The sequence below is a fragment of the Sparus aurata genome, chromosome 5 (genome assembly GCF_900880675.1).
Source record: "Sparus aurata chromosome 5, fSpaAur1.1, whole genome shotgun sequence".
NCBI lineage: Eukaryota > Metazoa > Chordata > Actinopteri > Spariformes > Sparidae > Sparus > Sparus aurata.
In genome coordinates this window covers 35,277,697-35,303,671 of record NC_044191.1, presented here as the reverse complement: position 1 = coordinate 35,303,671, position 25,975 = coordinate 35,277,697, and the positions used below count along the sequence as shown (strand labels likewise).

At 45.0% G+C, this 25,975-nt stretch overlaps 1 protein-coding gene across 2 annotated transcripts; it reads left to right on the top strand.

Moving 5' to 3' along the window:
* Window positions 1-1,202: 1,202 nt before the first annotated feature.
* Window positions 1,203-25,027, top strand: LOC115581932 (RNA-binding protein Musashi homolog 1). Of its 2 annotated transcripts, none has more exons than XM_030417529.1 (15): window positions 1,203-1,382; window positions 1,597-1,637; window positions 2,078-2,159; window positions 2,328-2,412; window positions 9,801-9,842; window positions 11,881-11,973; window positions 16,271-16,319; window positions 16,802-16,884; window positions 18,269-18,386; window positions 19,495-19,575; window positions 21,128-21,184; window positions 21,521-21,583; window positions 22,476-22,630; window positions 23,431-23,476; window positions 23,561-25,027. In XM_030417529.1, the coding sequence occupies exons 1-14, from the start codon at window positions 1,324-1,326 to the stop codon at window positions 23,470-23,472; spliced, it is 1,050 nt and encodes a 349-aa protein (XP_030273389.1). In that variant the 5' UTR covers window positions 1,203-1,323; the 3' UTR covers window positions 23,473-23,476; window positions 23,561-25,027. The 2 variants fall into 2 exon arrangements, with proteins under 2 accessions (XP_030273389.1, XP_030273388.1); XM_030417528.1 differs by having other exon boundaries at window positions 23,556-25,027.
* The last annotated feature ends 948 nt before the right edge of the window (window positions 25,028-25,975 follow it).

The window sequence follows — 25,975 nt, the reverse complement described above, 5'->3', positions numbered from 1 at the left end:
GAAATTCAGACGTGTATTTCTTATTTTGTGCTGTTTCATTCATCTTAAGAGGGGAAAGCAGGAGTGAGTGACTGAGGTCGTGCACGCTCACCTCTGGTTCAGGTCGGCTGCCAGGCACCACGGATCACATCCCAGAGAGAAAACTGACCAGGACACTCCCGTTTGATTTGTATTTGGGAGATTAAAAGTAGAGAAGCCGGCAGTATTTGTTGACCAGGGAATGAGTCGAATGCAACTTACACACCAGCTGCTTTTAATGGTGCAATCACATCCACAAAACTCAATTTACATTTATTTGAAGAAGGTCGACATTTGTGTCGCAAAAACCTGAAAGACTCAACAATCAGCTGTTCTAAAGTCTTGAAATGACCAAAACAGAGATACTCCCATGAAACCAGTCGTGTTCAGAGTCGTTACAAGAGAGGACGCAAACCATTCAAGCATTTAAAAAAAAAAATCCCTGTAGCGCCAGAAATGGTGGTTTTGAGACACACAATCAGCCCAACAAGCCAATCGTCTGCTTTAATACAGCCACAGCAGGATCACCACAGTGATGGCTCGACTTCCCGGATATAGAATTAACTGGATCTGTTGTTTTGCGGCTAACAGAACGTGCACATTAGAGACTTCTTAGAAGCTAACTTTTGGTTTAGCGCTCATCTACCTTTAAAAGAAATTAAATGAGAGACCTTCCAAATTTTATTGGCCCAAATGGCTCAAATCATGACAGACAAATGGGTCATTTTGGAGGTTGTGATGCTAAAAAACAAAATTATCCAGCATTTTACAGACAATTCTTCCACTGTGCATCACACGATGGTTCGGCTTCAGAGCCGGCTGCTGTTCCTGGAGATTTGGGCAAGACTTAAAAAGGTCTTTGATTTTGTTTGTTACAAGACGCCACTAAATCCTGCACACTGGACCTTTAAGAGAGTGCAGTTCATTATGCTAATTACCGCCATTTTATTTTGAAATAGATAAAAAGTGCCCCTCGCTTTTCATAAACATCAAAATATGTTTGTTTTTTTTATTGACGGAACCAATGTAAATGTAGCTTTTATTTTGAAAGGCCACGGCGGAAGCGGCGTGGTTGATATCCGGTGGCTTGACGCGGCAGCCACGTGCCCCTCGGGCCGGAGCAGCAGGAGGGGGCGGAGTCTGTCCGGCCCGCCCACACCGGCCCTCTCCCCTCGCGGTCACCCCGGGCCAGACCCGCCTCGCTCCTCTCACTCTGCGCCCGCTCTCCCGCACCGCACCGCACCGCACGGCTCGGACACACACGGCCCTCACTTCTCACGCACACACACGCAGCGAGGACACGGAATGGAGACAGAAGGGAGCCAGAGCGCCCTGTCCGCCGCGGACTCCCCGCACGACCCCTGGTAACTACTAACTTTCTGTTCAAACTCAGAATTCACTGTTTTCTAAGTGGAGTCTGGTGCGGACTGTGAATCAGAGAGGATGCACTCTTTGAAGTTTGTTTGATCTTCAGGAAAAACCTCGAGAACTATTTTATTTTATTGTGGAAAAACTCCTTAAATATTCAGCTGGATGAATCCTCATGTTTTATCATATTTTCTTTATTTTTCTCCACAGTAAAATGTTCATAGGTGGACTCAGCTGGCAGACCACACAAGGTAAATCTTTTTATGCCTCCATGTGTTCACAGATCCTAAAATAGCTCAGATAAAACTAATATAAACTTTTTATTAAAGCTCTATCTCTGAATATTTCTGTTTGCCTACATTGAAATAGTGATTATAATTTTTTTGTACTTGTCCTTAAAGTTATAAATAAGAATCCTGCTCCAGGATGAATGCCCCCATTCAGAACTGCATAAACGGAATCAGTGATTCTTAAAAAAGCTCATTAAAAAAAGAAAAGTGTGAAATTCAGTTTGAATTGTGTGATTTTATGTTTTTGTTTGCGTCTAGTTAACATTTTAATGTTGGAAAATAGTCTGAACTCTCTTGAGGAGAATCTCAGCTTGGAGTGAAACAGTTTGCTTAATTTCCCAGTTTCTCCCTGTTGATCCTTCAGCTCTTGTGTCTCCTCTCCATCTTGTTTTGTCCCTCAGAGGGTTTGAAGGAGTACTTCTGCAAGTACGGCGAGGTGAAGGAGTGTATGGTGATGCGAGATCCGGTTACTAAGCGCTCGAGGTGAGGGAACTGCGAGCCCGGCTTCTCGGGCCGCAGTTGAAAGTTTATCTGACCTGTGTGATTCCTCCCTGCTCATAACGTATCATTACATGTCAACATCAGTTTCTGTGTCATTAATACTCCCCCTCCTCCCTCCATCCTCCTCCTCGCCCTCCCTGATGTCTGCAGAGGGTTTGGATTCGTCACCTTTGTTGATCAGGCGGGCGTGGATAAAGTTTTGGCCCAAACCCGGCACGAGTTGGACTCCAAAACAGTGAGTTCTCTGTATTTACTTCCCACCACCAGCTAATCCCATCGCTCAGTGTTTGATTAGTGGATTTTCCAATAATCCGCTGCTACATTTTAGCGTGTTTACTGAGGTTTCCACTATGCTGATGTTTTTCCTCGCACCGTGCCGGGCGCCACACCTCAGATGCGTTCACTGTGACATGTTTGAGTCGGCCGTGGACACATGGAGGCACACGGAGAATGTGTTCCCTCTTCAGCCAACACAATGTCGCCCAGTGTCAATTTCCATAGAAACAAGGAGGGGAAGCCGAGTCGCTCTCACTGCCGATCTTTGATTTAGCTCTCTGGGAAAAAAGAGAAGCAGAACTTGTCCGGCGTCTCTTTTTCCTCCCTGAGGGGAAACTGAACCCAGAAAGTTTCTCAGGTGTGAAAGAAGCAACAAGGCGACAACTTCCTGTTGATTTCAGGGAGAATTAAACTGTCAGCTGTCTGAATTCTTTCTCAAAGTATATCAGTTCCCTGTCGTGTGGTGTCATTGATGAATGTGCGCTCGTTTGGGAACAATGTGGTCGCCATAGGGACGGCGGCCCCGGCCTCTCTCCTGCAGGCCGCTCACTGTATTTAAATGAGGAGCAGCTACTTCCTTTTGTGCTCTTATTAGTGACGCGCTTCTTTCAAATCTTCAAGAGTTAACGGAGAAGTTTGGCTCGAAAATGAAAACTGAAAATGCTGATGGAAAGTGTCGTCGTCCACAGAACAGTTCTGCAGCTTCACAGTGAAACAGAGTCGCAGCATTCTGCTGAACCACTGAAGCAGCTGAGACTTGACACAGAGAAACAACCAGAAAACATAATAAAATTCTCTAAAACTACATTTAATCTTTGCAGAATTATCTGTTAGCACTTCCTGTTAGCAGTGAACCTGTGGATGTACAGACAACTATCACTGGATCACTGTGACACTGAAGACAACTTAAAAACATGACTTTTCTAAGGCAGGTTTTGCAAATGTAAGAAACATATATTTTTTAGGATATTTAAGCAGATTAATGGAGGCATCCTCTCCTCCTCCTGATGATATAAAGTCAGGTGAAGTGTCGTCGTCCACAGAACAGTTCTGGAGCTTCACAGTAAAAACAGAGTTGCAGCGTTCTGCTGAACAACTGAAGCAGCTGAGACTTGATTTAAAACAGAGAAACAACCAAAGAAACATAAAATGGCGCCAAACAGCTCGTGTGAGCTAATTTAGCTTAGCAGCTACAGTAAAGATTTGACCTTAAAAGGTGTCAATAACGTGTTTTCTCATTAATGGAGCCATTTTATTTTATTTTAAAAACATTTTTCAACCTTTTTGGAGCTGAAATCTTCTCTGCAGCGACGACGTTCGGCCTCGTGTGTCTCGTGTGTTCGACTCTCCGCCTCCCTACACTTTGATTTTGTGGGCCGTTTATTTGTTGAAGAAAGAGACAAAACACAAAATTAATGAAGTTTCAGATAGATTTGATGTTTCGACAGTTATCGTGATGATGTCGTTAGTAGTTGCAGTGTTTTCTCCTAAATAACTGAAGTGTAAAAAAGACAAAAGAAATAAATGAAAGATGTTCTTCACAGCGCTGACGTGCAGGTCAGCACGCTAACACGTTCAGCTCAGCAGCTACAGTGAAGACGACGGCTTAAAGAGGTGAAAATGATGTTTTTCAGATTGTTTGGGATCTCTGAGCGTCGGGAGACATTTTATGTTGTTTTGGGTTTTAGTTTTTTTGAGAACGCTGCAACTCTGTTTGACTGTGAAGCTCCAGAACTGTTCTGTGGGCGACGACGCTCCACCTGATCAGCCGCCGGCGTGGACGGAGGAGCTGATGAGTTTTTGGGTGAGCTGCTCCTTTACGTGGACGTTCTGAGGGAGAAAACAGAGACAGAAAAAAGAAAGTTTCCGGAGAATCAGATCATTTTCTGCTCTGAATCTAAAATTAGCAGCGTTGGAAGCTGTTTGATTGTGAAACTGGATGTAGTTTCACTCGCAGGCGCCCGAGCTGTGACAAGTAGCGCCATCATGCTTGGACGCCAGTAACTCGCCATGGGGTTTGTTGCCATAGTGACCCCCCCCCTCCTCCGTTACAGCTGAAAAATGGCTCTGTCACAAAAGACAAAAAGGAAGATAACAAAGCATTTCATTAACAATCATTTCTTGGGGAAGAGAAATCCAGACAGCGTGAACAGATAGAGGAGGTCACGATGCGGCTGTTTGTCCTCACGCTGCTCTTCTGATAACTCATTAAGTGAATTCACGGAGGACCCACAGATGAGTTTCTCCTCGTGGGCGCGGCGGGGCCTCTGGCGGCGGGCGGTCGGGTGTGTCGGTGGCGTTTTCGCAGCCTGGGACAGAGTGTGTGTGGTGCGGTGAGGGCTCAGCGAGCAGCCACGGGGGTTGGATGGTGAGTCGAGTGGGCCTTTGCAGAGCGCTCGCCCTGCCCCCCTCCGCCTGGCTCTCATGCAGACAGGTTATCCTGTTAGAGAGAAAAGTTCTCCAGTGGCAACAGAAAGAATGTGCCATGCTGTGACCGACTGAACCGCTCCGCCGCTGGAATTAACAGAGCTTTGCACAGGCGAGAGGCTAAAGAGCAAATACAGTGCTGCAGAGGAATTTATTGGTACTTATTGTGCTGAAGGACAGATGCGGGCCGGTTTTGACGAGGCAGGTTTTTACTGAGATTTAAGAGTGCGGGTGTGTTAGTCGCCCCTCTGGGTGCCCTCCCGGCTTCCTGCTATCTGTAAAGCCGCTGACGGCCGATGTAAACTGCACCTTTGTGGGACAAAGTTTCCATTCAATCGCAGCTCCGAGGTTCAGCGGAGGGTTTTTACAACGGTCACACAGCTCTTTGCGCTGTTGCATATTTGTGGCCCCCGTTAACCATTTCCATGCTGACCAGAGTGTTAAGGAGGAGGTGGAGGAGGTGCAGGAGGTGCAGGAGGGGGTGGAGGGGCAGGATAACCCCATCTGTGATCAGTATGGCCCTCCTGACTAATAGGATTGGAGTCAACAAGCTTGAGTTGTTCCTCAGAGATGTTGAGCGCTGCCCAATCGCCGTGTTGTGTTAAGTGCGCTCGCAGCTCAGGCGGTGACGGGCGGCGCGCTCGGCCAACTGTTGCGTAGCCGGGATGTATTTGGTCAAAGGGGATTGGCCTGATTACATAAACCTCTCTTAGAATTACCTCCAGCTTCTTCTCCGTCACCTCGCTGCGAGTGCAGGGAGGTGAAACTGCCTGCAGACGGCTGCACGGATGTTGTCTGAGGTGAAGATCTCCGTCAGAAAGGTCGGACGAGTTGCAGAGTTTTTAAAATGTCGGTCGTCTCGCGGTCTCAAAGCGCCAAAACATAAATGTGTCCCCTTCCAGAAATCACTCTCGGGGTACTCAGGAGAACCCACAGGTCTTGTTGTGAGCAGTTTCATGTAAGAACTATTTTCCTTCTGCATCAACGTGCAGACGGAGGCGTCCATCGTCTGATGGCGTCCGACCGGCTGAGCTGTAACGTGAGCGAGCTTCTTGTGGCGCCAAAGTCCCGTTGTGTTTGTGTCCTGTGAGACCAGAACCACCAGTCAACAACTAGAGTGGTGCTCAGTAGAGTGTATACCTCTGCCAAGGCCCAACAGCCCCCTTTAAGTCAATCAAGTCTAATCCAACGTAACATATAAAACTTTGAAGTCCGCCAGAACCAAATGTTTAGTTGGATCCACACCAGATTTTACTCATTCGCAGATATAATCCACATAAACATGCTGCCGTTTATTCATCAGGATCCAGGAATTATTCCCAGAGGAAAATAATGTAGATTATTAGAAGAAGAAGAAAGAGAGAAGTGTTTGTGGATCAACACCAAAAAGTTAACGAGGTCTGTTCTGGACCGAGACTGATCCTCCATCCAAGTTTGTTGGAAAAACTTCCAGTAGTTTTTTTTTAATAATCCTGCTGACAAACCAACAAAACTCAACGATGAGTTTCTAACTGGAACTCCTGTTGATAGACGAATATTTTTGACGTGTAACCTTTAAAATATCGTTGTAATCTGCAGACTGAGTGAAGACAGAGGAGACTGCATTTTTAAATAAATGTATTTTATCGGCAGCTTGACTCCAAAAACACAAATACTGAAAATCAGAAAAATGCTGAATATTGATGAATATCTGTGCTGCAAAAAGAAAATAGTTCCTACGTTCGTCTGCTCACAACAACGTCTGTGGAGCGTCTGCAGTCACCAGGTCGACTTCTGCAAAGAGAAACGACTCATTTCTCCAAAACTAAACACTGAACTGTTGAAGGTGAGTATGAAGAACGTTCCGTCCTCCTGCGGATGAATCAAACATCTGCAGAGTGAAGCATTGTGGGTCTTTAAACAACGTCAGTACTTTGTGTGTTTAATGTCCACAGTTCCTCCGGACGTGCTGCGGCCGCCATGTGTTTGACTCTTGTTTGTCTGTGTGTGTGTGTGTGTGTGTGTGTGTGTGTGTCTGTTTGTTTTTGAATGTGCACAGGAGTGTTGGACATCAGGAGGGTTGGTGACCGGAGGTGACTATGAGAGTAGTGTAGCCACCATAGAAACTAAAACAGTAGACTCTTGCATCTGATCCTCCAGTCTTTAGCCTCTTAGTCTTCTCACTCTGCTCTCTAGAAACAACAGACAGAGAAACGTGACGATAGAGAAACGAAGGAGTCGCGGTGACGCTCGAGTGGCATCGACGCCGTCGGCCTTCCCTCTGGTTAACGCATGTGTGTCACACAGAGGCTGTAGCTCTCTGCTGTAGTTCAACTCTACCCTCTCATGGTTACGGACTAATCTTAGTGCTGTACTGTCTCACCATCTCTTAGTGTAACTGCAGTACAGTGTGGTGTAGTCTAGTCGTTCTCTAGCTCTCTTAGACCAGAATAGACTAATATAGAGGTGTCAGACTCCAGTTTACAGCCTGTCCACACGCACACGGACCGTTCTTACAACTCAGGTTTTCCTACGTGTTTTTGGCTTTTGTACACACGACGTTTTTGGGAAACTGAAGATATTCAGACAGTCTGCCGTCCGTGTTTACGTCTGGATTTCATCTATTTGGTATTTGAGTGTTTACACGGACGGGTGGACGTTATTCTGTCTGTACAGAGTCGAATAAAACAGACTTTTAAATACAGCAGTGGGACGGACGGACGGACAAATACGCCTGTTGATATGTTGACAGTAGAGTGCATACCTCCACCAAGGCCTAATGAAGTGTAGCCACGACAGCTCCGTGTCAGTGTCAGCAGATCTGCACAACAAAACAATGAAATGGAATCAGAACTTTAATAATGTTGTAGAAGAACTAAAAGTATCAAAATTAAATAAAAATTGTCTTTGAACCAGTTTAGATTCACGTCCACGCTCATTTTCTGCACCTGTTTAACAATAAATGCAAAACTTTTAAGTGTATTTTTGGTTTACGGCGTTTAGCTGCTGCGCTAACGTTAGCGCTGGTGTTTGTTCCCAACAGCGACTGCGTTCCATAGAAAGCCTCTGATGCTAACGTTAGCCGTCATATTAGCTGACTAACGTTCGGCGAACCCTCTCCTCACTTCATCGGCTGTTTTCAGTCAGTTAGCTAACGCGATTAGCTTCCACAGACGCCGATCAACGTCCTCGATGAGTCCCTACCTGACGTTAATATGTGTGAGCAGATAACTCGCCGCCTTCAGTAACTCTGGGCCGAGTTTAGTGGAAATCTGTTGTGTAGTTTTTGTGTAATCCTGCTCACAAACCAACCAACCAACAAACAAACGGTCCTCAGACGAGTTAAACACAGAATCCAGCAGGGAAACGGGCTGACCCGCCTGATACCCGTCACATTTACACAAGGACTGAAGATTAAAGTGAGTCAGAGTCGGTGAACGTAGGATCATCTTTGTGTTTGAACCCTGGCAGACGAACCTCCCCGTGTGTGTGTGGACCCGGCCTGCATGGCGTGGTTCTGTCTCCAGTCTTCACCTCGGTGTCGCTCAGTCCGACAACATGGACTTGTGTTTTATTTTGTGTTCAGATTAATACGAGTTAAAGAAGTGAAGCTGGCAAAAACAAACAAACACACACAAACAAGACTGCTGTCGGTGGGGTTTGATTGACAGCTCCCTGTCCTCTGTCCCGTCCTGGGTCCGGCCGGGCGGTCGGGTCGGGTCGGGCCGGGCCGAGAGGAGCGGAGGTGTGTTTGTGGTTGTTGAGCCTGTGTGAGATTCCAGGAGATCACATGTCACATGATGGTGACGAGAGAGGCAGAGATTCAGAGGACACACACACACACACAAACACACACACACACACGTAAAGTGGAGTTTTCTCTTATTTGAGCCTTCAGAGCCCCCGTAGTGAACGTGGTTACGCCCGGCAACCAGCTATCAATCATCAATATATTCAGTTTTATTGTCTATCATATAAACACATGAGGACGATTCTGATTTCATGTATTTTGTTGAAAATGAAACTAATGTTCTACATTTAATTTCTGCAGTTTCTCATTAAAGTTCATGTTATTTATAATCGGTCGTCTTAACTTTCCTCTCAAGACTTCAAATCATTTGTGTTTCACTTCCGTAAACTTTAAAGTGCGATACAAGTTCATAACCAGCACATTATAAGTTTAAAGTACTCAGATTTATACTTTTATCACCGTTAAAGTGGGTCAGTTTAGTCCCAACAAGTATTGAAGCAGTACGAGTATATAAAAGTACTTAAACATGAAACTTGAGGTGTACAACTTCTTTGTAAGAGAAACCTCAGTGTTATATTTTCTTATTTCTTTCATTTCATTGTGATGTTTTTCCTTCTTCATTCTGACTGAACCAGACTGATGTGTTTAACTTGATAACGTGGAGCCCAAACTCAGGTTCGATTTGGCCGCCAAGTTATTCGAAAGCTAAAAAATAAAGACAAATAATTTCAAAAATGAACTCGAGGAGCTCGAAGTCTGAACTCTGTTTTACATCTGAAGGAAACAGTATGAATAAATCTTTACAGTTTAAAGGGGGAAACGTTCGAGCGCCTCATGAAGCCCTGATGAAACACTGAAACACCTCCACAGACCACTTTATTCTCTAAAATGTGATTTACCTCCTCGTCACTGTCACACACACACACAACAACAAACAGGACACCAGGACGTAGTCAGAGCCCGTCGGCCGTCTTTCTGAGTGAATGTCGTTCTGTTTTCCAGCCGTGTAAATCAAACCTCTCTGTCATTCTGCTGTAGTATCAGTGAGGAAGTTGTGCCAGGTGGACAGACACGTGTCACACCTTCAGTGATGAGTCGTTAAAGAGTGAGAGTGTGTGATGTCACAGAGGGAAGGTGTTCACCTGAATCACAGCACAGCACTCACCTGTCCCACTTCTTCTCTCCCGCAGATCGATCCAAAGGTTGCGTTCCCTCGCAGAGCTCAGCCCAAGGTGAGTCAAAGTGTGTGTGTGTGTGTGTGTGTTTTGTATCGGGGTTAATGCCTGGTAATCTGATGAACCTGAGCAGCGGCTGACATCACCGCACTGTTACGTGATCGTGTGTTAACAAAAACGTTCACAACTTCAGAGACACTCGCTATTGTTGAAGCTCGCTAAACGTCTGGATTGTGTTTCAGGAACGCTCTGTTCCTCACATCCACGGCAACGCAGAGAGCAGCGCTTAAAGGAACAGTTCACTTAAAAAAAAAAAAAAAGGAACATTCAGTCATTTTGTTTCAGTTTAATAAAACCCAAAACACTTCCAAAGAACACAAACTGTCTCCGTTCACATCAGTCCTGACGAGCTGAGTGGAGACATTTTATTTATTCATTTCTGTTGATTTTTTTTATGTTTTAAATGTGTAATTTTGTAAAATACGACCAGAATTTGAAGGCAGCGTTTCACCAGAGTAACTGACAACTGCTTCTCGCTAGCTAGCGGCTGTAATTAGCTGCCGTTAGCTCATTAGCTCATCAGCTCAGTTAGCCGAGTTTATCTGCAAAGCTCGACGTTAAGAAGGCAGCAGTGGAAAATGAGCACCGGTTTATCACTGAGTCATGAACATTTGGCAACATTTCACTCAAATAAAACAACAGTTTTATTGCGGTGTATTAAAGTAGAACACTTACTAACAGTTGTATTTAATTAGTCAGGTGTAAAAATATTATTTTCATCACGATATGTTGTCATAATGATTCATCAGACAGCGATACGATCGATCTGATTCCTCCTGCGATCGATTGGAGGCGATGCTCGCTGAACGCAGCTGCAGAAGAATCTGCCGTCTCTTTATTTTCCATAAATCCATAAAGAAAATAACAACACGTAAATAATTGTAAAGAAAAATGTACTTTAAACTCGACGTATAAGATTCAGTTCAACTGTCAAAGAGACAAAAAAACATTGTTATCTTAATCTTTTGGCATTTTTCATTACATGAAGCAGCCGAGCAGCTTGTAAACTTTTTCCTCTACTCATATATAAAAAACAAACTACCTGTTTTATTATTTTATTTCATAATTCTTCTTTTTCACCGCTGGTTTAAGTCTCCAGATTCGACATCAGGGTGAATTTCAGCCGGCAGTTTGCTCCAGAATATTTCCACATCGTTGATTTTTTATTACTTTTAAAGAGAGAAATCTTCTTCTTCTTCTTCTTCTTCTTCTTTTTCTCCTCGGCTGTTTGAATGTCGAGGAAGGAGGTGACACAGAATTACAAAATAAAGGCGTGTTTTAAATGTCATTACACGGCTCCATGTTTTCACTTCTGCAGCAGGTTTAAGGACAAAAATAAACATTTTGAATGTTAAACTGTTACTAACACATACGATCAATTAAAAATGTAGAAGTCGAGTCAGTTTATTTATTTCACACATTTTAAACAACTCAAAGTACAAATTTAGAATCTGTGTCGATGCAGAAGAAGAAATAAACGGCGCATGAAAGAAGCTGATACGTAAATACAACCAGAATGACACTTAGTAGAGTGCATACCTCCGCCAAGGTCTCATTTATCTGCATCAGATTGTACTCGCTCAAAGACGCCAGCCACCAGAATACGCTGCATTTTTTTCATCAAGGTCCGTGAATGATACCGTCAGAAATTAACGAAGCAGTCAAGTTAGAATAACCTGCAGGACCCGTCTCTTTATCAGGATCCACAACAAATGTTAACAGGCTCGGTTCTGGACCCGAAACTCATCCTGCGTCCGAGTTCTGTGGAAATTCGTTGAGTAGTTTTTGTTTAATCCAGCAGACACACACGACTCGTGTGTGTCTGCTGGATTAAACAAAAACTACTCAACGAATTTCGAGGCACAATTAGAAAAACATATAGGGATAAAAAAAAGAAGATTGGATTAAAGCAGGAAGAGTTCGACTGGAAATAAGTTAGAAAGGCCGTTGAGAAAAACTCAGAGGGTGAAAAGAGACGATAAAACACTGTTGGTGCATAAAAATGTGTTGATCGGCGTCTTTCCTCCTCTTCCAGTTAGTAACTCGGACCAAGAAGATCTTTGTGGGCGGCCTGTCGGTGAACACGACCATCGAGGACGTCAAACAGTACTTCGACCAGTTTGGGAAGGTGAGTGTCGTTTATCGTTCGACATCGTCCCGAACGGATCAGAATCAGAACGAGGATCGCTTTTGTGGTTTTGGTGCAGAAACACTTGTTACCACATCACAGCTGCTCAAACTTTCTGAGAAACACTTCACGACCCGCCTGGAAGTCGAAGGGGGGTTACAGCGAGAGGAGGAAGGAGAGGAGGGAGAGAAACTCGTTGGAGAGGCTAGGAAGGGAAAAATAACGAGGCCGAGAGGCTCCGGGAGCAGCGGGCGAAGTTCTGGGGGACTTGAAGAGGGAGGAGAGGGGAGAGCGAGGGGGGAGGGAGGGAGCGAGGGAGAGAAAAGTTTTGTAATGTGTGTGTGGTGATTGTGAAGAAGGAGGAGGGATTATCAGAATCTGAATTAATCTGATGTAACAGCTGCTCCTACCCACAACCCCCTCCTGGCCCGTTACCGTGGCGACCTGGCTTGCCTATTGTCCCCAAGTAATTCTGTGGGTGAGGGGGTGAGGAGAGGGTGAGGGAAGGAGGGAGGAGGGGGGAGGAGGAGGAGGAGGAGGACGGGGAGTGTGAAGCATGTGAGTTCAGGAGTTTAGTGACAAAAAGTCGACAAACGCTGCAAAAAAAAACAACCTTCTTCTTCTCCTTCTTCTTCTTCTTCAGGTGTTTTTATGATGTTTAATGTAAAGTTGTCTAAAGTTTGTTGAATTCTGAAGACTGCGAGCGACACGAGGCGGAGAATAGATGATGGGCTGACAAAAGGAGGGAGGGAGGAGGAGGGAGGAGGAGGGAGGAGGGCCTGATTGAGAGGGAACTGGGGCAAAGATGGGGTGTGTGTGTGTGTGTGTGTGTGTGTGTGTGTGTGCGCGGGGGGAGTTTACGAGGGCCTTTATGCCTCGCCACAAAGCTGGACAAATATTTTGTTGGTTTGCTGAGAAGTTATCTGCATACTGGAAGTTTCTGGATCGTCGGTGAAACGGTGCGAAAACAAGAAAACACACATCACACACAAAGTTCCTCAGCGAAACAGCAGGTGGACGACCGTTTGTCCAACTTTCACAAAGTCCAAACATGCGACGACTCCGGCTCCACTTTATATTTTCAGCGCCGGCGGTTTCGGGCCTCCGGTTTCCCCGAGCTCCCTCCTCAATCATAACGCGGAGATGAATTTTTGCCGAGAGAGATATCGAGGGATGGACGGTGAAATGCGGGCTCCAGCCATCCATGGAAGTTCCTGATTATACTGCCTCACTGGACCTTTTGTGTCCCGTCCTGGTGAGGACAAAGGAGCGCAGAGAGGGATGGGCAGGGGATAACAGGGAAGATGAGAGGTGGAAAAAAAAAGAGGATAAGAGGGAATATTGTCCGGCGGTACGCCATTAAAATGCCCAGTGTTTGAAATCTAAAGAGCGAGCTGCCGTTCACTGAGTCTGTTTCAGCTGCAGGCGCTGGTGTGATGTTCTGATCGGATCCCTCAGAGCGATTATGTGGTTTTACTCTTTGGTTTGTAAAGAATCCTGTTTGTTTGTTTGTTTGTTTGTTTGTTTATGAAAAGCTGAACTCTCCATCGACGTGTTTCAGCGTCTGAATGAGTCGGACTCGTTGAATGTTTTGGGATCGGTCCAGTCGACGGCCTCGACCCGCCTGCAGTGTAATCCTTTGGGGCAACTGTGACTGTGACGTCACGTCCACCTGAGGTTCTGGTTCTGGTCCCTGACAGGTGGAGGTTGTTACTGTGTGTGTCTGACAACATCACAGAAATCTTCCTGTCTGTAACCAGAAACTCAAAGTGTCATTCACGGAGAAGTTTCCCTCTGTGAGCTCGTGAGACGACGGTGGAAACGTGACTCAGAGTTTGAGTTTGGAGTTTACCTCGAGGAACCGGCAGCTGGGTTTGGACCAGATCCAACACTTTACATCACGATATGGTCCTGCCTGATATTAGCTCCACGTTTTCTCTCGTTTTAAACCCCAAACACTGCCGACTCCTCCGTGTGTGTGCGTGGCGCCACATCGGACCGGTTCACCCGTCGCTCGGATGTCACGACAGCTTCAGCGCGTTTTCTTTTCAAAATAAAAGCTGGAAAATGCAGTAAAACATGACTGCAAATATCCCAATAATTGATTACATCCAATAATTACCTGAAAGAATTCATTTACAAAGTCACGGCTGAATATTTAACTGATTCTGACGATCTGGACGAGCCAACGACTGAAACAACTCACCTCTCGCGAGATTTCAGAGCGAGACTTCTCCTTGAACGAGACTTTGTGTATCTGGTTACTAAAAGGATCTTATTGATCAACCAAAAGTCTCTTTCTGTAGGAATTGTTTTAAAATATAATGTAGGAACAGGCACGTTCAGTGGACGTAGCTTTGATGGTCGCAGTTGCCCCAAAGGATTATATTTATATCTGAAACTTTTAGCAAGTTTGCATCTTTCACAGCAAAACCTGGCAGAAAGCAGAATTCCCCTTTAAGTCTGGATGTTATAATTGGCTCAAATTTGGATTAATAAGAAAGTTTATGTAAGAATATGTTAGCGAATTAGCTCAGTTAGCAGTGCAGCTAGAGGTTCAGACTGAGAGGAAGTGTTGCTGTTTACATCGCTGGCGCAGGAGCTTTGGACGAGGCTAGCTGGTTAGCATGCTAATAACTTAAGGAGATGTCGCTGCATTTCATGTTTGAATGATTTTTAAGTCTCACACCTTTAAATTAAAAACTAAAAGTGCATAAAAACACACTGGAGTCACTTTAAATGTACGGATGTTTGTGTTCCGTCACAGAGAGGACGAATAAACAATCAATCAGAGAGTCTTGAATAAATAATCATAAATCAAAAGGTGGTCGTGCACACATGAAGGATGAATAAATGTCGGGGAGCTCTTCTCACTGTTGTTCTGTAGTTTAAATCCAATTTTAACAAGCTGACGCACTTCAAAATAAATCAGGAAACAAACACAGGACTGAACATCGACGACTTCCTCGAGACGATTATTCATGATTGTGCTGATGAAGAGTGTTGTTGTTCTCACAGTGTTTTTATCGTCCCGTCTCTTCAGCTGATTGTTTATTAGTTTTACACTCTGAGGAGATGGTGCGGTCGGGCCGCCGCAGATAAAAGTGTCGGCTCAGATAAAGAGACGGAGAGTCCAACATGTTGCCGACTGGAAGGAAGCGCTGACTCGAGAGGCATCAGAGTAACAGGTCCTCTTTCACACTGACACTCCGCGATCACCTTTGACCTTTCTGTAGGCAAACTGCCCTCAGGGGTCTGCACACACACACACACACGAACACACACACACACACATGCACACACGCGTCCAGACCGTGTGCTAGTATGTGAACAAGACGGACTGTTCAGTGGAGCAAATCCAGTAAACTTATTATAGCCCGAGATCCATTTACCAAATGTTTATGCGGAGACCGGAGTGTAAACATGTTGGGGAAAAAGACGAGCGAGGAAGAGTTTGATATAAGAAACTCTGCGTGTGTGTGTGTGTGTGTGTGTGTGTGTGTGTGTGTGTGCAGCAGACACCTGTGTCTCTGCTCCATAAAGGGAGGCCGGGCCGGGCCGGGCCGGAGAGGGAGAGGTCAAAGGGAGAAGAGGAGGAGGACTTCTGGCTGACTGTGCCAACAAACAAAGCCTCCAGGCCTCTTTGTTCTGCCTCTCTTTGTCTCTCCTCTCTCCTCCCTTTCCACTTTGACCCAATCTTTCTCCCCTCTCTCTCTCTCCCTCTCTCTCTCTAACAGGACTCTCTGTGCTCTCTCTTTCACCATATCTCCACCTGTCGCTCTCCCCTCTCTGGCTATCAGCTCCGGCCCTCTCATCGAGCCTCCCTCCGGCCCACCTTTCTGCTCTGACTGGCCACGTCCTCTCTCTGTCTCACTGGCCTCTCTCCCACCATTCATAAGGGCATATTTGATGTTGGCTCGAGCTCTTTTATATGGACTTTTTTTTTTTGTAAAGTTGCCATGGGAATGTGGAGCTGTGGAGGGCAGATTATGGGCTCACTGTGCGAAGGATTGTGAGCACAACTTCACAGCTCAGTCACATCCAGCAGCAGCAGCAGCAGCAGCAGCTTGTTGTACAGTATTTCTTCCTCTCTTGCCCCCCTCCTCCTCCTCCTCCTCCTCCTCCTGCCGGCCTCCTCTTTGTAACCTGTCGCTCGTCTCCCTCTTCCCCCTCCTTTCTGTCCATCTGTTGCTGAGCCTCCCTGCAGAACTTGAGAAGGGCTGAGGTCAGGCAATATGCCGCGTGGCAACAGAGCGCGAGCAGGAACTAAAAATCGGTGTTGTTTGTCTCCCCTCAGGTCGACGATGCCATGCTCATGTTCGACAAGACCACCAACAGGCACAGAGGTGAGACGACTGACCCCTCTCCCCCGTCCCGTCGCTCCCCACGTCTCTGCTGCTCTTCCTCCAGTTTACTACTCTTCCTCCGTATCTATCGATCCCCTCCTCCTCCTCCTCCTCCTCCTCCGCCCCCCGCGGGCCTCCTTCCTGTGGGCTGAGCTGGAGGAGACGAACGGGGCTAGTCTAATTAGCCAGTCCGTTAATCTGGATAAGGATAAAGCCTTAAGCACCTCCTCCCCACCCTGGGACTGATCGATTATGACAGCCTACCAGCTTTGCCCGGCCTTCTGGCCTGGAAGGGAGGGAAGAAAGGATGAGTGCAGAGTAGCAGTATTGAATCGGGGGGGAAGGGGGGCAAATGTGTTAAGCGGCTATTACAGCGCTGATTACTGGAGACTATTAGCTGCAGAGAAAAGCCGACTGTCTGAGTCCAGCGCGCTGTGAGAAATGTGTCTCCTCATATACTCGCCTCGTTCCTCCCCAAACAGGTTTCGGCTTCGTGACGTTTGAGAACGAGGACGTCGTGGAGAAAGTCTGCGAGATCCACTTCCACGAGATCAACAACAAAATGGTGAGCGGTGTGAAGGGAGAACTCCTCCTCTGACACGCTGATCGACAAGCAGATGAAGTTTCATCGTCCACAAAACATTTCTGGAGCCTCGCAGCAAAACAAGAGTTGATGCAACTGATCAAAAAAACATAACATGGCTCCATACGAGTCTGTAGAAGTGAAGTCAGATGTTCAGAGACACAAGTTAGGTCTGAAAGAGTACAAATACTTAGTTACTGTACTTCAGTAGATGTTTCATGTATCTGTATTTACTCGAGTATCTCTGAGATGAGGGAGCGAGAGAAAGCAGCAGCTCAGATCTTGAATAGGTTTTGCTGATTGCCTCAGACATGGAGGACATTACAGGCCGACTCCTGTACCTCCTGGTGGATGGGTCGGACACAGATCAGAACATTTCAAACCCAGTCTCCAGAATAAACGCTGGTCATGTTCGCCTCCAGAAACTATTGAAACGTTCAGCCCAGTCACCACGATGTGATGTTAGCAACGTTTCTGCAAACCATGGTTACATCCAAGAATGATCAGTACCAAACTTCCAAATTGTGCCAAGCTCTCCGTACAGATGATCCAGTGATGTCTCCGTACAGCTCATCTCAGTCTTTGGATGCTTCGAGATCCCAAATTGATTTGAAAAGACGTTAAAACACCCTCGATGTTCAGTCGAGCTCATGCATGTGCTTTTTTCTGAGCAGCTACAGTGAAGATTTACTTAAACTGCTCGACTTGAGTATTTATTTCTCTGACATCTTCTGACTTCTCCTCTCTACATCTGAACACAAACAGCTGAACTCACATTTTGAAAAACAGCCTTGTTACTTTAGTTTGATGCATCTGAGGTGAATTCTGGATTCTTGTTATTTCCCAGCATCATTAGACTGATGTGGACCAATCAGAGCACATCACGCACGGCAACCCAACATGTGTCTATTTGACGTCCTGGGAATGACACTCAACAATCAACTGTCTTTGTGGTGCGTTCAGGAACAGCTGGGACAAATCCTACTGATTCTACCTTTAACTTTAATAGTCTTTGAATTCTATTAATATGACGTGAGCTTCAGTTAGCTCATAGTGACAGTTTATAAGAAACACGTGGATGGTTTCATTTAAAACATCAGGATTAGTGAAGTTAAACTCGGCTGTAGCTGCTAAACTAAAAGCATCATCGAGGGTGAAAATGAGTTTTATTGAATACATTTGGGATCTTCTGGAGACTTGGACACACCTGACGAGCTGCATGGAGCCATGTTATGTGTTTTTTTGGGTGTGAAGCTCCAGAAATGTTGACTGGACTGGTTGTTATTTGTTGTTATTTCTCTCCTCGATGGGTGAACTGTCCCTTTAAATGTGCACAAACGCTGACGTCTCCTCCGTCTGCTAACAGGTGGAGTGTAAGAAAGCTCAGCCCAAGGAGGTGATGTCCCCCACGGGCTCGGCCAGGGGGCGCTCTCGGGTGATGCCCTATGGGATGGACGCCTTCATGCTGGGCATCGGTATGCTGGGTAAGGTAATATTGATCAGGACAGGAAGCAGCCAGACGGCCCTTAAAGGTCACCTGGTGCCTCGTGGGGAGACAGCTGACCATTAACTGAGCTGCAGCCTCCTGTATAGAACACAGAAGTAATCCCTGGAGAGTAACTGAGTACTTTTACTTATTTTAAGTGAGGTATTTGTACTTCTACCTCTGCTCCTCCACACCTCCGCAGGTAGCATTGTACTTTTTGAGCTGCATGTAATCTGTTAAACTGCCTCCAGTGATGTCACTCAGTGGCTGAGCTGCATTGTGGGTAATGTAGGTCCCTTAAGGTTTTGAAAAGCATTTGACTCATTTTGGACGGTTCGATCCAACAGAACCAGAGCTACCAACTTTTTATTCCACTTGTTCTTCTTCCTTTTCAAAACCTGGAGCCTACATTACCCACAATGCATCTTAGCCACTGAGTGACATCACTGGAGGCCGTATATCAGATTACATGCAGCTTCCTCTGCAGACACAAAAGACTTTATCCTCCTCTTTTCTTAAGACCTGTAAACACACTTTAATGTGGACAATTGGTGGAGTTACCCTTTAACTAGTAAAGTAACTAGTAACTAAAGCTGTCAGATGAATGTAGTGAAGTAAAAAGTACAGTATTTCCCCCCTGAGATGTAATGGAGTAGATTTAGAAAGTGGCCTGATTAGAAGACTCACTGTAACTGTGTACAGCTGAGGGGTAGAATTAGTGGAATGGCCCTTTATCGGTTCTGATCCGCTCATTATCCTCCACAGACTCGGTGACATTTTATTTGGACTCGCAGCAGTCAGAACCTGTCGCTTCACCGATGCTGCCACCTGCTGTTCAGTCTGAGAACAGCAGCTTTGATTTTAAATCACAGTGACGCCGACACATTCAGAAAAATCAGAGAATCAGACAAAATAAATAAAACTGAGTGAGTCACTTCTGCAGCTGTCGGGTCGTAAACAAAACACTAGAATCTGCTCAGTCCTGTCCTCATGAAGAAGTCCAGAGCTCAGGTGTACGACGCCTCCTGACATGCTCACCTGTGCTGCGTTCACTGTCGGCTCTCTGTGGGAGAAGCAGCTGTTAACGGCGGTTCTGTCTCCTGCAGGTTATCCGGGCTTTCAGACTGCTACTTACACCAGTCGGAGCTACGCTGGCATCACTCCTGGATACACCTACCAGTTCCCTGGTAATCACATGACCCACACACACGTCACATGACCTGATGGATCAATACACAGCCAGTCAGTCAGTCAGTCAGCATGTCATTAAAATGTTCACAGCACTGACACCGAATCATCACTTCACACTCAGGATAATCTAAACTGACTCGCTGTAAAGTTTTCCAGATGTTCCTTAAATAAGTCGTATATAATTATTTATCAGTATGAACGGATATAAAAACTTTATAATGATTGATCTCTCTGTGAAGTTCCTGTTTCAGTTGAACTATAAAACATCCTGCCGTCCTGATTTAAAGCTAACACGGTTCACCGTCATAGTTTAGGTACATTTGCTAATGAAACCAAAGTTATGTTGTCGTGTTACTGATAAGAAATCAGAAATTGTGCCTAAAATGTTGGATCAGGTGTCAGCGACAGCCCGAGTGTCTGATATTCATATTTATTTATTTATTTATATATTAGAAACAGGAAGCTGCAGCGTCCTGAACACCTGAATGCATCCTGACAGAGTTAATACAGGAATCAACACGTTCCGGAAAATTAAACCAAAAGCAAAACGACCTGGAGAACCTTGTGTTGTCCTGGAACATTATTTACACAATACAATATGGATTTAGAGTCGTATTTTTTAACTTTAGTATATTTACTGTTGCTCTTTATTAAAGCAAAGCCGCCAGCAAAGTTAACTTTGGATTATATTGTGTAAATAATGAGAGAAAACAGCATCAGGGTTTTAAACTGAAGCCAGCGAGACAGACGGTCCCTGCAGAAGTCCTGGAAAATGTAGAGAAAAAGTGTGTTTTACTGCACATTCAGTCAATAAACTACAAGCATGTTGTTTTACTGAAATCACACCGTGCAGACTTACTAAAGTACAACTGCAGGAACTGAAATTCTGAGCTGATGGTGGCGTGAGATGAACAGTCAGACACGTCGACCTCACGGTGGCGCTAGAGGAAAAGAAGTCAGTGTGAGACATCTGGACCGACTGCAGCGGGTCAGCGTGTGGTTAAAACATGATGGTTCTGGTGTCGGTGCTGGTCGGATCCACTCGTGTTAGTCGTGTGTTCAACACTGTCACAAATACAAACATGTTTCCATAGTAACACAGTAGTCGAGCGCTGTGGGAGTAAATGGCTGCTTGTAAACATCAGGGAGTGGAATCACATCTGCTTAACCTGTGAACAAGTGTGTGTGTGTGTGTGTGTGTGTGCGTGTGTGTGTGTGTGTGTGTGTGTGTGTGCGCGTGTGCGTGTGTGTGTGTGTGTGACATGTTGATGACATCAGAACACACTCCTGAACTGAAGTTTTCTGTGACTGCTGTGATGTTTCTTGTGTATTTCTCGCTCCTCTTCAGATGATTTTTAACGCTCATCCTTTTTTTACTTCCTGTTTGCATTCCTCACCCTGTGTTTGTGTTTTGATTTGTGCCACACACACACACACACACACTTCCTGTCCTCGCCACCGTGCGCGCGTGTGTGTGTGTGTGTGTGTTCTTGTCCTTGCCGGCGGCGGTGGTGTGTGTCTCACAGCACTCTGATGTTTCTGTTTTAGAGTTCCACTTAGAGAGGACTCCCCTTCTGACTTCACCCCACCCCCCTGAGCTCACAGGTCAGTCAGTCCCTCCTCTGGACTTTACAAGCAGCACGTTGTCGGTCTGCTACACGCACGTTAGCACCAACACTCATCTCTCTTCTGGTGTGCATGTTTGTGTTTGTCAGTCCTCCTCGGTCTCAGTCTGACGGCAGGATTGCTGACAGTAAATGAGGAAGGTTGAAAGTCTTCCTGCAGTGACCTCCTCTTTGTTTCACTGCTAAGTTCTTCTGTTTACTAAAATGTGTTGAGAGGGTCACTGGAGTGAGACTTTAACTTGTGCCATTAGTTATTTGTTTTGTTCATGTTGTGACACATTCGACCTCAATCTTTTTATCTTTTCCGTCTCCTCAGCGATTCCTCTCACAGCGTACGGGCCGATGGCGGCAGCGGCGGCGGCGGCAGCAGTAGTCCGAGGTATGAAAACTGAGACGCACCACCATCACGCTACACTGTGATTAACATCTTTATGCAGGTTTTATAAACATACGTAAACCTGCTGCAGCTCTGTTTGTCACATTCATGATGAGAAACGAGCTGGAAAAACAGGGACCAGTAGAAGTCAGAAGACGTTAAAACTTGTTTTCAAAAGTCTAACATCATTTGAACTCTGAAGTAGCCACGTCACAGCGAGGAGAGAGACGTCCTGTTTCAGCATGTTCACACTGAAGAAAGACAAAAAAATCAGAAAAGGAAAACTGCTTCACTAGTGACGGAGGCGATCACGTTCATTTTAGCAGGTTAATTTAGATATTAGAGACCTCAAACAGCCACAAACTCCTGATTCTTCTTTTCCTTTCTTGTCAGAGCTTTTGGTTTTTTGAAATTTTCTACAAAAAGCTTCTAAAATAACTTTTTTTTAGCCTTACTTTCAGCTCCACCGTTCAGCTTCACGCTCGCCGCTGTAGTTAAAAACATCGGCGTTGAGTTTTGTGAGATTGAACATAAACAGTAAAGTTTCAGGTCGTAGAAAGAAAACACTGAGCTGACCGATGATGGAACTGCAGGAAAACAAATATCGATTATAGCCACTTTGATATAGACATCTATAACGTACTTTAGAGGACTTTTAAAAAAGAAAAACAGAACTTGCTTCCTTGATGGTTATTTAAAGTTGCTCACAGAAACTCCGGCTGCATGGAGAGACTCCTCAGTCGGAAATGTTTTAAAGTTCCTCTACAGGAGCAGCTGATCTTCTCACTGATGGTCTCGTTTGTTTACGTCGGTCTTATAGAGGATTAAACTCAGACATTGATCGTTGATTTCAACATTAAAACCCTGACGTTGCTGTTTTTTATTCCACCTCCAGGCTCCACCCCGTCTCGCACAGCTGGATTCTTAGGAACCAGCAGCCCGGGCCCGATGGCCGACCTGTACGGAACAGCCAGTCAGGAGTCGGCTGTCAGCAGTTACCTCAGCGCCGCCAGCCCGGCGCCGAGCACCGGGTTCAGCCACAGTCTGGGGGTGAGACCGCCTCTCCACTGATCTACTGTCTTTAACAGAAGAATTATAGTCCTTAGTTTAGTTTAGGACTATAATTTAGCTAACAGCAGTTTGCTAAAGCCTGAGGGCCCAGACACACAGAGCAGCAGCAACAGAGGACGGTGATGGTGCGGCCTCTCCTCCTGCACTTGAACGCACCACACAGGTTTACAGCTGATGGTAGAACAGCTGGAAATAACTCTGAGTACCACCAGGTGGCGCTAGTCTGTATTCATCATTCATAAATAGAAACCAGAAGACTCAGAGCTGCAGGTTGTGACATCTGTTCCATATTGTAGTCAAGAACATGTCTGATAAAAAGTTGGAAATGCCATCGGACAAGAAGAGGAAGAGAATGATGAAGATAAACGATAAAGAATTTAAATATTTTAACCCTCACAGACGATTAGAAAACGTATGAACCTCTGATCCTCTAAAAATCACGTCTTGTTTGGGTATTCAGGAGCATCGCAGCCACATTTCTTACTGAAAACATCAGATAATATTATAATAAATGGCTGTAACTTGTCTAAAACATCCAAGAACATCTTTTAGAATTAAAAAAACACATTTCCTGAGGTTCTCCTCAAATAAGTGACGTATGACGCCTGATGCTGATGGAAAAACTGAGTAGAAACGGGAGATTCAGGCGTCTCGAGACTTGTTCCAGGTGTTTGAGGGTTAAAGAATGAGCTCTGCATCAGACACTGTTATCAGCAGGTCCATCACTTACTTAATAATCAGTACTTTGTGCCGTCACTGAACTTGTTTCTGCTCCACAGGGTCCTTTGATTGCCACGGCCTTCACCAACGGTTACCACTGAGAGTGTGAGTGTCTGTTCTCTGTGATCTCGTCCTGATTTTAAACCTGACGTCTCCTGTGAGTAACCCAGCTGTCCTCTCTCAGTGCAGCGCTGTCGACTGAGAGCTGGAAGGAGTTGAAGCCGCTCTGGAGCTGATCCGGTCCGTCTCTGTCCGCCAGCACCACCTCTCGGCCCGGGGCAGCCGACCCACCACCCCTGACGATACTGACGCCTCACTGAGCTCCACCTCCTGAGAAGAAGAAGAAGAAGAAGAAGACGTTCAGGACGGGAGTGAAATGTTTCTCACTATATCGTACAGATGCTGTATTTTTTAGTCTTTTCCTGTCGTTATGTTTGCTGTTTTTTTTGTGACGGCTGCGTCGTTTCTTTGTGTTTTATCCTGATCGCTCTGAGAGGAGAAGAGAACGCTCTCTCTCTCTCCACGTGAAGCCTGTATGAAGGTCATGAGCTGTAATTTGTAGTCAAACTTGTATATTTGTCTCTAGTTCATACTGAATGTTAACAACACATTTGTGATTAATACGATTTCTTGACAATGTGTCACAAAGTGTATATCTTGGTAGGTTTTTAACGCGTCACACTAATAAAGGTCATTAGTCACAGTTGCGTAATAGGCTGACACGAGCTGTACAATTCTGTAAGATATTGTAAATACGACTCTGGTTTCTGGGTGGGATCTGCTGATATTTGTGTTGGGCGGCGGGAGGTTTTTTGGGAGATAAACGTTGGATTGATTGCGTCGTCGATCCTTCTGGCGTTGGAAGACTGTTACACATCGTAGCTTCACATGAAGGTCGAGAACACGTCGGTACGTTAACGCCAGCCGAGGGAGAGAGACGCCGGGACGCTTTGCTGACGCGGATGTTTTTGGGAGCGAGGGGGGTGAAAAAAAACAAACAAAAGATGCTGTTTTCTTACTTTGTCATATTGTTGTTATAACTGTGATTTTCAATATGAAATGATTGTTTGTGAAGGAAAATGAAGGACTGGTGCAGACGATCAGCTGGGGGCTCTGCAGGTTGTGTTGATGTGTGCGGGGCGGAACCTCAGCGGCTAAATGTGAAATTTATGAAATTTCAACCTGATTCTTTTTGTTGTTGTTGTTGTTTTTACATTAACATCGATGTCAGCGTGTGGATGTTTGAACCTTTTAGAGAAGGTGAGAGCGGGAGGTGTTTCTACCTGCCTCCCCGCTCACCGCTGCGTATCCACTGGAGGTCACAGCTGTAGCAACGTGACGGCTTCTCTTAGACCAAAACTAAATGTTCAGAGCTACTAGGAACGTTGCACTGGCTGATCACGATTACATGTTTTATTTGTTTTTTGTTTTTTTTTCCTTTGACTGTTAGTTTAAGAACAAAACTCTCTGGATCTGCCAGTTTTTACACTTTCATACACGGCTGGTAGTTTCACACTCTGATGCTGTTTTCACTGAGAAATAACAATCTTTGTCGACACTGTAACATTTTCTGATTTGTTTTCTGTCATGTTTTATTCCGTTGGGAAAAAAAAATAACTTCTTAAAATTCCTAATAAATTATTTTAAAACATTCCATCAATATGTCCTGTTTGACTCTTTTGATGCAGTTCTTGTCTGTGTTTGTTATTAAAGTGTAACTCTGGAGTCCGGCTGCGTTCTGTGACCATAAAACAGGATTTAATTGTTTTCCTGTTGTTGCTTTTATAAATGGAATCATGGTCAACTTACAAAAAATGACAAAGAATTAATCTTTAAGTGAGAAAAGATTTCTTAAAAATCTAGCTGTCGGTGCAAGAAGGAGACTGGTGCATTGTGGGTAATGTAGGCGGCATATTTTGAAAAGCTGTTGGATTCATTCTGGACGGTTTGAAAACAAATGATCCAAATCGATACAGCAGAACAAAGTTATCATCGTGTTTTTCCACATATTAACGAGGAGAAAGTAATGAATGGATGTTAATTAAAGTCATCAGTCTTCAGTTTGATGTGAAACAGAACAATAAATAATAAACGGGCTCCTACAGAACAGCAGGTTGAGTTACAGGAAGTGTTCTGCTCTGTTTGTGTCAGAGGGAAGTGGGAACATGAAACTGGAGGACGGTGAGAATCAGTCGACGCTCTGCTGAGGCCAACATGTTTATTATCGACACACGTCCACCTGACACAGACACACAGGAACTGATGCATGCTGGGAAAGTAACTGAGGAAACCTCCACCTCAGCTACAGTGAACTGAACTTTAATTTAGTCAGTACCAATAGTAAAAGTATTAAATATAATAAAGTAATGAGGAAGTAGAAGAACATGGAAATACTCAAGTAGAGATACTGTAAATTGTACGTTACTTGAGTAAATGTACTCAGTTACTTTGTATCTTGCCCTCAGTGTGTATTTGATGCACTATATAGTAGATGAGTGAATGTACACTATACACACTATAATTCGCTAAGTTATGTTACGTTGTAACTTTCTCTCAGTGAGTATTTGATTAACTATATGTAACTTGAGTAAATGTACTCAGTTA

Coding starts and splice junctions, on each gene's coding strand:
- LOC115581932 (XM_030417529.1), top strand. CDS start 1,324: ATGGAGACAGAAGGGAGCCAGAGCGCCCTGTCCGCCGCGGACTCCCCG. Junction 21,185..21,520: donor CCACCCCCCTGAGCTCACAG/GTCAGTCAGTCC, acceptor CCGTCTCCTCAG/CGATTCCTCTCACAGCGTAC. Junction 21,584..22,475: donor GGCGGCAGCAGTAGTCCGAG/GTATGAAAACTG, acceptor TTCCACCTCCAG/GCTCCACCCCGTCTCGCACA.